The 15,691-nt window shown below is 42.8% G+C and overlaps 1 protein-coding gene and 1 non-coding gene across 3 annotated transcripts in view; one reads left to right on the forward strand and one right to left on the reverse strand.

Moving 5' to 3' along the window:
• The window catches only part of tmem65 (transmembrane protein 65), a 55,195-nt gene extending 39,741 nt beyond the window's left edge, over positions 1-15,454 (reverse strand). For both annotated transcript variants that reach the window (XR_014872038.1, XM_085149251.1), the window contains exon 1: positions 14,697-15,454. Coding sequence is in view for 1 of the 2 variants with exons in the window: in XM_085149251.1 (XP_085005377.1) it covers positions 14,697-14,934 (238 nt within the window). In the remaining variant the exon portion in view is untranslated. The remainder of the gene's footprint in view (positions 1-14,696) is intronic.
• Positions 15,455-15,609: 155 nt separating this feature from the next.
• trnal-aag (transfer RNA leucine (anticodon AAG)) lies at positions 15,610-15,691 on the forward strand. Its single transcript has one exon. It is a non-coding gene; the product is annotated as a tRNA-Leu (tRNA).

A 15,691-nucleotide genomic window follows, 5' to 3' on the forward strand; every position in this document is an offset into this window, starting at 1 on the left:
CTCAAAACAGAAACGGTGAACTTGGTTTTCAGCTGTCAGGGCAAACTGGAGCAAAACTGTCCAATAACAGAAAAGGATTCAGCCTCCAGACAGAAGTGTTGGAATCCTGGACAGTAACTGTGAGGCAACACTGAGCCAGGGAAAACCCTGGACGTGATACACGGGATGCCATATGCTCCTCGTATGCAAAGCCCAAAATCCACCAATAACCATATTAGAGCTGAAATATCAGCGCATCCATCCTGGAAACGAATTATACAAAGCAGCTTATTTTAGCTTTTTTCCCCATATTTTGAAGAGCATCACAGTCAATATACGAGTGGACCCCTGACTTTCATTGTCAAAGTCCAAGTCACAGTTTAGTTGCGTCTCTTGTCTCACTGCTGCTCCACTGTGATGGACCGCTGCTGTCCTCCTCTGCCGTGAGCAGGAGTTGCTCTCCAACCATCACCTGTAGCAGATGCAGGTTCTGCTTCATGTCCTGCAGAGCAGAACAATAACCAGCACCAGCAGAGAATGATGCAGCTGATTATAGCACTCTGTTATTTAACGACCCTCTGCAGAAGAACAGCATATACCGTCTGGATCAGCGTGCCTCCTTTTGAGCAGCCGCTCACCATTACGGGAAAACAAATCTATGAGTGACGCTGCTTCCAACGCTTTGAAGAGCAGGTGAAATGTAATGACTTAGTCTCATCCTCAGTACTGCACAAAACAGCCCAATATTTTCCTCATTTTAAAATACCACGAGTCAGTCGAGTTCAAAGTGAGCTTTTTAAAAGTGGCTTTAAAAGACATCTTGCTGTGAGTGATCATTTCCATCAGTAATGGAGAATTTAATTACAGCTTAGCAGCAGCAGCACATCCACATTGCTAATTTATGCCTCATTATTCATGGTTTCCTAACAGCTTCATCTTTATGTTAAACTAAAGTAATGAAACGTGTGAAAACACATCTTATCTATTATTAGGGGTGGGTTTTTATAATCGATTTATTGATTAAAATCGATTCTGGCTTGGATTAAGTAAAATCGATTCATTAAAATCCTGAATCGATTTTTTAATATAAATTTATTTGCCCGAAATGCCAGAATCTCTGGTGAAATCTCACAAAATTTCAACAACCACCAAACAGCTAAGACAGTAAATGAGAGCAGGAACATGGATTCTGCACAAAGACTTAAACACACAGCGCGACTCGCGGATCAGAATCAGTGAGATGTCGCCTTTCTCACAGTCGGGGCTGAAAGCCGACAGCTCGCTGATCTGATCTGTCGGCGGGTCGAGCTTTGTGTTCACGCCCTTTATGCGCCGATTCTAAAGCTGTTAGTTTGATGTCTCTCCAAATAATATTGACCGAACCAGCAGCAAAAGAAGATCCAAACTACGCTTCACATTAACACCGTCATGTTTTCACTCTGACTTTTGCTGTTTTGCTTCGACCACGATGCACAGCTCGCTCTCTCTCTCTCTCCCCCTCTTTCTCTCTGTACTGTTTTCTGCATTATTCGCTTGCTTGTTACGCACAAGTCTACCGTTGTTTACAGGCTGTCGGCCGACATTTTTTTTCTTTTTCGTTTTACATACTTCTGAAAAGAAAACCTAATTTCTGCCGTTCAATACTGAACAAATTTAAACTTTTTAAAATTATGCAAAAGGCAAAACGCTTAGCTGTGTCTCTAATAAAGCCGCAGTAACTTCAGAGGTGATGTTCATATGTTCATTAATGGTTTTCTTTTGTTTTTGATCTACTGCAGAATATTTGTATAAAATCCCAGGCCAGGAAAATCGCCTTCATGTTTTTCTGTGTTTTATTTTCAGCTACTTTGACGCAAAGGCATCTGCTGTGACGCTCACACCTTTGATAAAATCTTGCATGTGTCAGCTTCCTTTTTATAGATACAAAAATATGTAAATGTACTGATCTGAACTATAATATATCTGACTGTCAAAATTTCCCAGAGTCAAGTCGAAGTGAATCGAATCGAATAGAATCGAATTAAATCGATTTGTGGATCGAATCGATTCGGGACCTTGTGAATCGGAATTGAATCGATTCTAGAAATCAGTGACGATACCCAGCCCTATCTATTATATATGACTTGTGTCACATAAGAGCGCTCCGAGCCCACATTTCCATCAGACTGGTACCACATGATGAGGTGTCCTCAGAAGGCATCAGTATCTAATTTAGTTCACCAAAAACAAACTGAGTTACAAGAGCATCATTAGTCACAATCTGTTACTGCTTGAAAATCTCTAAATGTCCTTATTAAGTGTGACGACATATTTAATGGTGCAAATTGAGTTTGCAGCATAACTTCAATTTATTTCTTTGGCTCCTGGATGGGAGCTGCTACTGGCTTCCAGTCCGACGTTATTGCACATGTCACTGTTTGTTTTGGACCGACCGAGTGGTCAGAGAGTCTGCTACACAATAATAATCCCAGTGGGATGTATCCAATTCCACAGCTCACTACAACTCACTGCTTTCAGCTCGAGGCTTCAGGACCCAGCGCTGTCTCTACTTTTAAGATTAGGCTTCAAACGTTCCTTTTTGCTAAAGCATATAGTTAGGGCTGGACCAGGTGACCCTGAATCCTCCCTTAGTTATGCTGCAATAGATGTAGGCTGCCGGGGGATTCCCATGATGCATTGAGTTTTTCCTTTCCAGTCACCTTTCTCACTCACTATCTATTAACAGACCTCTCTGCATTGAATCATATCTGTTATTAACCTCTGTCTCTCTTCCACAGCATGTCTTTATCCTGTCTTCCTTCTCTCACCCCAACCAATCACAGCAGATGGCCCCGCCCCTCCCTGAGCCTGGTTCTGCTGGAGGTTTCTTCCTGTTAAAAGGGAGTTTTTCCTTCCCACTGTCGCCAAAGTGCTGCTCATAGGGGGTCACATGATTGTTGGGTTTTTCTCTGTATCTATGAAGCGCCTCGAGGCGACATTTGTTGTGATTTGGCGCTATATAAATAACATTGAATTGAATTGAATTGAAAAATAACCTCTGGTTCAGCTGGACTGCTTTTTCGATGGATTTGGAGGAGACGGTCTCCGTGCGGTTGTTTTGGTCCGAAGCAGACTGTGATTACACAGTCAGTCATTACAACTGCACCTAATGAACCGGTAGGGGTGGGGGAAAAAATTGATACTGTGTAGCATCGTGATACTTTGTTTGCTAATAATGTATGGATACAGGGACAGCAGAAATCGATATTTTGTTACAAAAAGGTTTTTGTGCTCTGACTTCAGAGCATGTTGATCCTTTTTCTGAGCAAGAATCCTGACATTCCTTCACTGTCCAAATGTGACAGTTTACTTATTTTAATTTAAGACACGTTTTATTTTAATTAAGTTTAAAACTTTTTTATTTAATGTAAAAATTATATTTTGTTTTAATTTACTTTCAAATTCTTCAGTTGCTGAAGGGGCTGCATAGTTTTCATAAACTGCATAGTTCAGAATAGCTATAATTGTACCAGATGGTTGATTCAGTTAAGTTGGACTAGACTGTAATACAAACCGTTCAGTTTGTCAACAATCAAACTGAAATGAGAGAAAGACTGAGTGTGAGACTTTGATATTAGAGAAAATGAATATTGATAAAGTTTACCTTTATGTACAGAATCTGAATATCGCAAAATATTTTTAAAAAATCGCAATAATATCGTATCGTGCGTTAAGTATTGTGATAATATCGTATCGTGGGATGTATGGTGATTCCCACCTCTATGAACCAGAGGTCAACACTAAACAAACTAAACAGGCCAACTGTGTGGAAACACCTGCAGTAATGTAGCAGTAACGTTACCTTTACTCATCCTGAAGATTCAAGTTTGGCATTAATATAACTGAGATCATCATTTTAGGTTTAGGTATTCAATGTTCCTTTCCCCCTCTCGAGTGGGTTCCTCATCACTAGTTGTTACAGTTTAAACTGCAGTCGGTGTTTACATGGCTTCAACTTTGCATCTTTGAGGCCTGTGTGTGTTGTAGCTTCCTGAAACAGCAGAGCGAGCTCGTGGTTTGTAGCCTTGCAGACGGAGGGTTAGTGCACCAGGTCCAGTTCGGATGGCGGTCCATGCCTCTGGGACTTCTGACCAGTTCTTTGACTCTGGGCTGAACAACATTAGCTCAGTAGTTTGGGTGACAGAAGTTCTCATGTTATGAGGGACAAGTTTACAGGAGTCCGGCTATCAAAACCTTATGATCCTACAGGATCAACATCCAGTCTTAATTCGCCTTAGGGTGAGTCGTTGGGCTGCAGTGTACACCGCAGGTTGGCTGCACCTGAATATGAGTCTTTGTTGGCTTGGAAAAACAAGAGGACTTCACCCAATGTGGGAAAACACACACTAGCACTAACTGATGGATATGAAGTGCAAGGATTTACGATAATAGCAGGAGCCATGATGCCACAGCACAGCACAATATGAAATACAGATCTACCCTGGTTTATGACAACTCAAAACCTTTGTGACAAGCCAACAATCTGCAAACCATCAGATTGCACTCACAGCGCGCCTCCTGCATTAACAGGGTTCACTATAAGAAGATGTAATGTGTTAACAAGCCTGGAGACGAGCTCAGAGAAAATCTTTCAGAGTTTCTCGCCGTTCCTCGATGGCATTTAGCTCATTAGCTGGAAAAGTAATGTGCGCGGGGGGACGGGTGGGGGTCTGAGCTGCAGACAGTTGCTTGTTAGTAAAGACGTTCGGGTCCAAACCGGCCGTCTAATTAATATGGAAGATGGTGCAGAAGAAAGAGACGCTGCTTCGGTGCTCGAGTGCACCATCGCACTGAAAAACACGTCAGCCAGTCATCTGAAACCTGACACACTTTTACTAACTTACTTTTACTGCAACTTTTTTCCATTCGTTGTAAGAAACTCAGAACACTTTCATATTTAAGGCTTTTCTGGTAGAAACAGTGGGAAGAGCAACAATAACAGGACTGCCTGCTTCTAATTGTACAACTAAAAAGAAAGCACCGCACTTAAAAAGAAGTTCAATAGCAGTTTAAGCATCAAGTAAGTCTATGAAGAAAGGAGCTTCTACTAAGCTGAACTGTGGTGATCCTTCTAATTCTGAAAGGAGATTAACTGTTTGGGTCAAACTCTCCCAAGAGGCGCTCAAAGCGCTCTGCTGCGAGGCTGACATTCACTCATCTAATGGGGCAAAAAGACATTTAAATAGTGACCTTTAAAACTTTCTGGGTGCTTAAAAAAAAGAAAAAAATAGTTAAAGAATTAGAAATTACGTCCACTCCCCCTACACGAATCCGACTGGTACTTGTGTGTAAATATCAACCCAGTATAGAAATAATGGTACCGGTTTATACGTCATCGAACATGAAATGATATGAAAACTTAAGCAGCAGCTGAACAGACGACGGGGGAGTCAGGCAGAGCTTCACAGCAAACCTGTTTTTGAAATAAATTCATAAACATCAATATTAATATACTACCCATAACAATCAGCTCTGTATAAACTGCATGCATCACGCACAACTCCACCTGTCAGCCTTTGGGGCGCAAAACTGTTGTGAGACAACAAATAAACATCATCCATTAACATCTGTCACTGTGTGCTTTCCATCTTTCTCCCGGCAACTCCACCACCTTCAACTGACACAGGGGGTGGGGGTGGGGGGTGATTAAATGTAATTTACTATTAATGCTGAGCTGTTGGTAACGAGATGGCGAGACAGGACGACAGAGACACACCAGAGCGTTCACTTCACCTTTACAGCCTATTTCAGTGAGAACTCACCAAACAACCCTGTTCACCAGAGTTCATGGTGCTGTTCTCTTCTTCTTTTTCTATTTCTATGTTTTAATAAACATTTCGAGCTAGAATGAGCTAACCTACAATAATCTGCAGTTAGTGGACAGAAATGGACTCCTAAAGCAAGCGACCACTTATCAGTGTTCAGTCAATACATTAGTGTACCCTGTATGAAATGTTGGCTCCTATGTTGATCGTTTCTATTCTGTTAAAAAAATCCTCATAAAAGAAAACTTCAGTAATTCTGAGGAATAACTTCCTGGTTAAATACACCCAAACATCAGTAATGCAGTAGCTCGTCCAGCCCACAGTCCTGGCTGTGGTGCATCTTTATGTAATATTAAAGTGTCATATCGCACTGCCGTTGCTATAGTAACTCCATTTGTTTACGTTTCCTGGTGCACAACAACGAAACAAAGCCAACCATGTCTGAGAGCGAGAGCTGCGCATCAGCCTCTGATGTTACTTCAACAAACACAGAAGACTGTGAAGGTGGAAGCAACACCTGTCTCAACACATCGAGGCTACGAAGGAGGTGGTGCAAGCAGCTGGTGACAACACCAAACGCCACTATTTGGGCTCCGTGTGACAGAAAAAGCAAACAGTGGGTGGAAATCAGTGACGTGTGGCGGGAAAACAGCTGGTTAAAAAGCTCGATCTATGAAACAACATCCAGGTACAAAATATGTTTCGTCATCGTACGTGAGAATATTGTACTGATCTAAAAGATATTTAAGGTTAAGTTACATTAGCTATTGTTAAACTGTTATTTTAGACTGTTGCTTACATTTCCCACCCAGCTGCTGCTGTACTTGCATGTACTTATACTGGATATACTGCACTATAACGCTGCTGCTGGCCCTGTGTTTCAATAGATTCACATTTGGAGTTCGGTAGTGTGTCGTTAGTGACAACAGCTGATTTTTAAAAACAGGAACACATCATTCTTTCACTAACACGCACGGGCTGTGCGATATGACCAAAATCTCATATGAAAACATCTATCGTCCGATAACGATATAAATCACAAAAATTTAACATTTTCTGTAAATTCTGTGTTTTACCGATGCATGAAACTACACATTTTTAGACATAGGTTGTAACGGCCGCCGTTTCCTTTGCGGCGTGCTGCGGGGAAAAGCCTGCTCTAACGTTTGAGTCTAAGGTTTATTTTTTAGCACCTGGCGGCTCTTTTTTACTTCTCATCCGTAAATAATCTGCTCTTTCACGTGATTCAGTTTATTTTGAAAAGTCTCAACAGGATCTTGAGCTTTATTGTGAAAGGTTTATGTGGAAAATAAACAAGCGGACACGTGATGGTGTTACCGTCGTTGTTGCTAACGACAACGCATAAAAACAGGCGCTTGTCCGTCTGTAGTGTGGTTATATTAAATATAAGAGAAAGAGAGAAGTTTAAGAAATTAATATAGCCACTACAGTGACCATCAGAATGATACAAACATATTGTCATAAACAGTTTATTTTGCGACACCACGAAACAAATGATATCGTAAAATTAAACGATAGATGTTTTTATACATCCCTACCCTCACCTATGGCCACGAGCTGTGGGTAGTGGCCGAAAGAACGAGATCGCGGATACAAGCGGTAGAAATGAGCTTCCTCCGAAGGGTGGCTGGCCTCTCCCTTAGAGATAGGGTGAGAAGTTCGACCATCCGGGAGGGGCTCAGAGTAGAGCCGCTGCTGCTCCACATCGAAAGGAGGCAGCTGAGGTGGTTCGGGCATCTGACAAGGATGCCTCCTGGGCGCCTCCTGGGTGAGGTTATCCGGGCATGTCCCACCGGGAGGAGGCCCCGGGGCAGACCCAGGACACGCTGGAGAGATTATATCTCTCGGCTGGCCTGGGAACGCCTTGGTGTTCCCCCGGATAAGCTGGAGGAGGTGGCTGGGGAGAGGGAGGTCTGGGCCTCTTTGCTTAGGCTGCTGCCCCCGCGACCCGGCCTCGGATAAAGATGGATGGATGGATGTTTTTATATCGTCATCCGATATATATCGTTATATCCAACAGCTCTAACACTCAAAATGCTGCTGCCTGTAAGCAAGTTTTATATTTTTTTCCTATATCATCATAAATAATCTTCATCGAAATGTTTCTAAAACACTGTGATATAATTCTGAGGCTGAAATCACCCACCCCTCCTCACAGCCCATTACAGTTTACAGGTTATAATACTGTAATGTGTGAAGTTTTCTTCTCATTGGTCGGCTGCAGAGAGTTAAAGTCCACTGTGTGCAAGTTTGGCTAAAATCGAACCAACACTGGAGGAGGAATCATTCTCATCAGCTGTAGACAGACTGTGTCACGGCCTCATTGGTCCTAATTTATTAAGACTGTCATTTCATTACTGAGTCACTGGGTTGCTGCATCCTGTGGTTATTTACAGTCACACTAGTTCCTCCTTTGTGTTACATGCCCTCAAACATGGAGTGAAGCTGAGAGCAGACAGCTTAAGATAAATAATATCAACCAAGCTGATGGTAACACGTAAGGTTACTCTAAATTTAATAAAATCCTCCCTGAACTGAACCATCGTCCTTGCAGCGTCTACCTCGTATAAAGTTTCTCTGACTGAAGATGATGAGTGAAAGTGAACGAGTCAGAGTGAGAGAGGAGCCAAAGCATTGCTGAAAGAGAAGCTGTGCAGTGTGCGATACCTCCATCCACCCATCCACCTTTAAAGCAGGGGTGGAGAACTCCGGGCCTCAAGGGCCAGCGTCCTGCAGGTCTTAGATGTGTCCTAATCCAACACAGCTGATTTAAATGGCTAAATTACCTCCTCAACATGAGGCCTGGTAACGAACTAATCATTTGAGTCATGTATGTTGACCCAGGGTAAGATCTAAATCCTGCAGGACGCCGGCCCTTGAGACCTGGAGTTCCCCACCCCTGCTTTAGATACTGACAGTCAGACCAGATCACATCCAGCCTGGTGCAGCCCTCAGAGCAAGAAGAGTTTAAAATTGCTCAGCAGAAACCCTCAAATTAACGCCCACACATTTGTTAACTTCTCATGCTGCTGTTCAGCGTTTCTGTAATAGGAAACCTGTTGAGATCAGTGAGAGATTTTTAGCTAATAAATATTGTCTGCCAATTTTTCGAAGCTGTCCACACCCGTGCAACGCGGGAAGAAGACACACGCCTGCATAAAACACCTGATACAGCAGTCTCTCTCTCGCCTAAATCGAAGAAAATCATGTTCAGCGGTGGGCAAATAAAAACGAACAGTCAGAAGAAGAAATCAGTTTCCTGAAAAAGGAAATCAGAGCATCATCCCACACAGCAGCCTCGGTGCACACGAGCAACGTGCTGCACAACAAAGTGATGGGGAGCTGGTCTGAAGCCGTCGCCGTTTCCTTTAATGTCTTCTCAGTAGAGCAGGGCGATGTGACCAAAAATATTTATCACGGTAAACATTTGAAAATTTGCGATAACGATATAACTGACGATATAATTGACACTAGACAAAATACTTTACAACTCCTCAACTTTATTAGTGCAAAAACAAAAACATCAATGTATTTTCACTTAAACAAGCAGCTGTTTTTTATGTGCATTAAAGTTGTATAAAAATGTAACAGTGCAAATGCAAATTTGTTGCTGACAGTTTAACCAAAAGGCATTTCCAGTGGAAACTGGCCGACATATCCTCAGCATAACCATGTGTAATATCCACAAAACTTAAAAAGAGGTTATACACACACAATACGGTAATATTATGTTGAAGCACAGTACGTATCACTCCGCGAGGCTCCGCCTACGATAGCCGTAATGCTCCAACAATCCATCAAGCGGTGCGGCTTCGTAGCTTAGCAAAGTCGTACTAAAACATTTGACAGGTTTTCGAGCGCCGTGCACATAAAATCGTTTCGAGGTCAGTAAACACAACCAGAGTTCATACATAAGGCACACGGGATTATAAGGGGCTCTGTCGACTTTCAGAAAAATCAAAGGATTGATTTTAAGTGCGCCGTATTTTCCAAACAACACGGTAATAACGACGGCCTGCTAGCATGCGCTACCAAAAATAGTGCTTTGTTGTGTATCTGACGGACAAAGCTAAACCAGTTCCACACCAGTGAAGCTGCAGCATTTTTACAAACCAGTTCTGGTTCATCCGTTTCATTCAACATCCACTTTCGCCCTCCTCGTTCTCCGTCACCGCCATGCTTTTTCCGCCATGTGCGTATGTAAACAAAGGCACTGCACATGCGCGTTTTACCCATATTTGATCGCAATATTTCATTTTCTTATTGTTTCCCAACATTATACTGGTATTACCGTGAACCGTATGATATGACCCAGCCCTACTTCTCAGTGTGTCGGGATTTCACCATTTCAGCATCATCTGACTGTACGAATAAGAATGAGGGAGAACAGGTACTGTTGAATGGAGGAAGGCCGTAAACGCACCACGAGGTATTCGGGGCACTGAGCACACCCTGGGTGCTGCAGGTCCAGCGTATTGGTCAGTGGATGCCATATTTGTATCTCCCGTGGCTTCTACAGAGTGCTTCCAGACACTTGAGGGGATTACTCACATTTCCTGACTGGGCAGCTGATTATTTTGGTGCTCCGATGAGTCACCGTGGTTTTGGTTTCATTCACATGGAGACGCTTTATTTGCTTTCAAGCAGACAGTAAATACCCTGTGAGTCAAACACAGAACAACACACATGTGCACACACGCCCAGCTGTCCACACCCAACAAATGTTCAACCTGACACTGGAAGACACACACACACACACTGTAAGCTTATGAGTGAGGCGTTCACTTGCCAGTAACTATTCAGTAAAAGGCTGATTGTGTAAATGGTTCCTCATAGAACAACCCAGCGTTAGGGCTGTGCGATATGACCAAAATCTCATATCCTGATATAAAACATCTATCGTCCGATAACGATATAAATCACAAAAATGTAACATTTTCTGTAAATTCTGTGACTCTCAGGCAGCTCGACTTGCGTGAAGTGTTTCCAGCTGGGCGTCATGTACCCGAAGTCGAGTGTTTTAACCGATGCATGAAACGATACATTTTTAGACATAAGTTGTAACGGCCGCCGTTTTCTTTTTGAGTATTTATTACACAGCGTGCTGCGGGGAAAAGCCTGTTCTAACGTTTGAGTCTAAGGTTTATTTTTTAGCACCTGGCGGCTCTTTTTTACTTCTCATCCGTCAATACTCTGCTCTTTCACGTGATTCAGTTTATTTTGAAAAGTCTCAACAGGATCTTGAGCTTTATTGTGAAAGGTTTATGTGGAACATAAACAAGTGGACACAGAATGGTGTTACCGTTGTTGCTGCTAACGACAACGCATAAAAACAGGCGCTTGTCCGTCTGTAGTGTGGTTATATTAAATATAAGAGAAAGAGAGAAGTTTAAGAAATTAATAATAACTACAGTCACCATCAGAATGATACAAACATATTGCCGTAAACAGTTTATTTTGCGACACCACAAAACAAACGATAGCGTAAAATGAAACAGATGTTTTTATATCGTCATCCTAAATATATCGTTATATCAAACAGCCCTACCCAGCGTCACCTGACAAATCCTGAACGCATCCTCACTCCCCACTCATGAGTGGGGAAGCACAGTGGGCGAAGCGTGGAGACACTGATGACACGCACAACGCTATCACACGCACTTCTGAGCTACCACACAAACAAAACTATGGAAGAGACAGCGTTTAACCCTCACCCCACCTGCACGCTCATCTCCAGGTGAATGCAGCTGCCTTTAACCCTGGAGGACACGCCCACAAAACTAAAAACCAGTGAAGTGCAGACACATAAACCAATCAATACAAACTAAATGTACACAAAAATCAGTCACAGTGAGTGAAGCGACAGAAAGCATCTGCATGGCTGCACTAAAGCAAAGGCACTTCGGTGCTTCCTTCTTACACCGAACCGTACCACACGTCATCCCACCATTCATGTAAACAAACCATCACAATGACTGCAGCACACACTGTGCAAAAGTTAGCAGGCGTTTTGCATTTAATGGCACAACCTGCCCATATGTCTCAAACCTTCAATCACAGGTTAAACCTGCAGGAGAACTCTGAACACCGCTGTGATCTTCTGAGGCAGTTGGCTTGGAATTTGAGCTTAAGATAGGAGTGTGAGCTATATACAAAGGATCAAAGTGAGTTTTAGGTTAGCATAATTCACTTTATTATTTCGGTCCTCAGTTTGCTGAGAAATAATTTGACTTCAGGTACATTAAGTCTTAATACAGGCGGGAGCTGCAGGGGATCATCTCTGCAGCAGGAAGAGAAAATACAGGCGGACAGGATGTGACAGACATTATAGTTCAAGTTATAGTTTCCTTTAAACTTATTACTCCAAGTGTGGTAATGAGATCAGTAACATCCTCCGTCTAATGTAAGTCGGATTCTCTGTGCTTCACGTTTCTGAGTCTTTGTAAAGACGCGAGTCATTTTCTGCACACGGCATTGGTGGGAAAACATCCAAAACACACGACAGCTGAAGAGCGACGTCATAAAAAATGTTCATCTTTTTTTCTTTTAAAGATTCTGGAAGTTTCCCTGGATTATTATCAATATTGGTATTATTTAAGCATTTATGTGAGCCTTTAAATTGCTTTACAGTGGTTCATTTTTTTTAAATCTGAAGAATATAAAATAGAAAACACTTTCATATCATCGTAAAACAGAAATAAAACCACACAAAAAACCTCCTCTGTTATTGGGCTTTGTTAAGATTTAAATATCACTAATGGACGGGTCTAACCTCATGTCCTTTGACCAGCTAATCTATAAATACAACATTCATAGGCATGACTTCTTTAGATATTTACAAGTGAGGGCTACAACAATACTCACTAATCAAACTGTCTCTAAATGTGAAAAGCAGATATTTCAACCAAACCTTAGAACTTCTAAAAAAAATTGTTATGGCCTGTTAACAGAATTTGGGGTCACTGACACAACCAATTTGAAGAGGACTTGGGAAAAGGAATTAAATATAGAGATCAGTGACGAGGTTGGGACAAAGTTTGGGAGAATGCTAAATCTCTGAGCGTCTGTAATAAAGTTAAGGCAATCCAAATTAAAATCCTACACAGAGCTCAAATATCACCTTCTCAACGCCATAAATACAATCAGACCTTTCTCCGCTGTGCCCTAAATGTAAAATAGAGGTGGGCAACCTCACGCACTGTCTATGGTCCTGCCGGAAAATACAACAATTCTGGTTCCTCATAAAGTGTGAACTGGATAAGATCTTCACCACTGACACTGAATGCAATCCACTGTGTATGCTACTTGGAGTGGCAAACGACAAAACTAGGGGGACGTTTGGAAAGCAGCTCTATGCACTGTTAACATTCTGTGCAAGGAAATGTGTCCTCTTGAACTGGATCACGGACACGGCCCCGTCTAAAACTCAATGGCATCGGACGGTATTGGAATATGTGTCACTAGATTTCCTAACATGCAAGCTACATAGTAGGGACAAAAAGTTTCATAAAATATGGGACCCATTTATGGCGTATGTCGGTTTGGATATTTCTGCTATTTTCTCACGGGCCTTGGTATAATGCAAGCAGATCACTGCTATTTTACATATATGTATTGTTAATTGTATCTCATAATCAAAATGTCTGGATTTTCCACTTATTTCTTTGTATTGATGAGCCGGGTTGCCTGTCTCTTTGTTTTGTCTGTTTTGTTTCGTTCTGCTATGTTGTTGTTGTTGTTTTGGTTATTTGTTTGTTTGTTTAATTTTGGTGTCAGTGTAAAATTTAAAACGCAATAAACACACAGTTTAAAATTTTTTTTTAAATATCAGGTCTACAAAGTCTTTAAAACATTTTATTCCTTATAATTTAGATTTGGATATAATCCCACTTTCTGTGCTGGCTCAACACAGTCAACATCTGGCTCGAGCACCCAAACCAGCTCGTCTTCAAGCTTAAGGTGGCTACAAAGCCTGGACAGACCAGCCAGTGAGGAGATTTCCAGCAACCTGCACAGTCTGGCAGGCGACAAAGAAAATATGCTGTGTGACTGAGCCAATGCACCAGACAACACACTGAAAGACAGAACATGTCTTTGTACCAAAACAAACAGGGAAGACGACCAGCAGCTCGCACTGTTTATATGTAAAGCCATTTGTGCTGAAGAGGCAGAAAGCCTGGCTGAGATCCTGGATGGAGAAGTATGAGCGAGGCTGACTGTAGAGCTCACAGAGGGGCCTGGTAATGAGGCTGTTTAGTTTACAGTGTTTCAGTCAGAAATGACTGAGTGGCTGAAGACATGAAATGACAGTTTTTATCTGCCTCAAACAGTTGACCCAGACTGGGACAGAGCTGGCAGGTCTCGTCACACCCTGATGATGTCAGTCACAGATTCAAACTGCCACAATAACAACGTGTACATGCAACTGTCTCAAGTCTTAACCACCTTTAAACCATCAAATCCCAGCAGGGTTCAGTAGCTATGGATGCTGGCACACTGCTGCACTTCCCACAGCGACCAACTGGTGTCGCTACTACTGTTTTTTCCCTAATGACGCCTTTAAACGTCAATTAGGCGTCTAATTAGCAACACCTGGTGTATTCAACTGTATTGACACAGTGAGTCCGCGTGTGCCTTTAAGGGTAAGCTGCCAAAGACTCCACCCAATGACCAGGGCCGTTCAAACACAGAAGAGCCCGCCCATCGTGAAACCAATCGGCCCCTGACCGAACACCCAACAGTGTTCTACACCTGGGTTTAACCCTGGGTTTGTACAGAAACGTATCCGTGCTGGTCAACACTGCAGGAGGGAAATGTGGGCTTGCCTGCACCGACAACCTGTGACCTCTCATTCAATGTGCCACGTTTAACCCACGCTGCTCGTTGCTTTACCTTGTGCGAGTGCTTTGGACTCGAAGATCTGCAGCTCCTGTAGTAAACACGTCCTCTCCTTGGGATGAAGGCGGTAAATAAACTCTTTGGCCCTGGTGGGGGAGTTGAGAGGCTCCAGGGGCTCGTTTCTCCCGTGTGTTCCCATCCAGCAGCTCGGAGCGCGTCGCGCAGTCGCCGCCGCCTTCGGTAACTTACGGAGAGCCGGGCGGAAAGCTCTCTGCAGGCAAATCCTTAACATGGTGCCAAAAAGAGCCACTCCTCCAGTCTATAAGATACAAAGTACTTCTCTGAAGGATCCTTTCTTCGCTTCGCTTTCACGTCTCTCGGGGAGAAGTTGGCCGTCCGTCGGTCCTTCTCGCTCGCTCGTGTTTAACGGTGATAAAATGTGCTTTTAAGAGCAGTTTCTGTAAAACTTTGGTTAAATTTCAAACGGCCGTACATGTCCTGTTTCCCCGCTGTCTGCCGAGGCAGCCGTCTCATGATCTTTTATGACTCGGTGGTCAGGAGTTTGGCACATGAAGTTCAAGCTAAAAGGCGAACAAGACAGCCGCAGTTACACTTCCGCTGGTGGCTTTCAAAATAAAATAATGGCATCCGGTCAAAACTTTTTTTTCTGTCGTAATATTAAAACTTGTGCAGCAGCCAGCAAAAATATCTAGGAAGAGGACAGGTGAAGGTGTTCTTTACGGACGAACAATGTAAACTATTCAGGCAGGAGAGGTGATCTTAATTAGTTATATGATGACGCGTAGCTTTATCAAAAACAATACAGCGTCATATAATAGATTTCTTAGTATATTGCATATAAAACAATAATAAAACGAAACCACTTCCTCACCTCAAAGCCATCTATAAATAGTTCGGTTCATCAGCCTGTCAGTTCAGATGGGGCTCGTGTTTTCTTGTGCACATCGGTAGCGTGGCCGAGCGGTCTAAGGCGCTGGATTAAGGCTCCAGTCTCTTCGGGGGCGTGGGTTCGAATCCCACCGCTGCCA

Source organism: Neolamprologus multifasciatus, chromosome 22 (assembly GCF_963576455.1).
Source record: "Neolamprologus multifasciatus chromosome 22, fNeoMul1.2, whole genome shotgun sequence".
Taxonomy (NCBI): Eukaryota; Metazoa; Chordata; class Actinopteri; order Cichliformes; family Cichlidae; genus Neolamprologus; species Neolamprologus multifasciatus.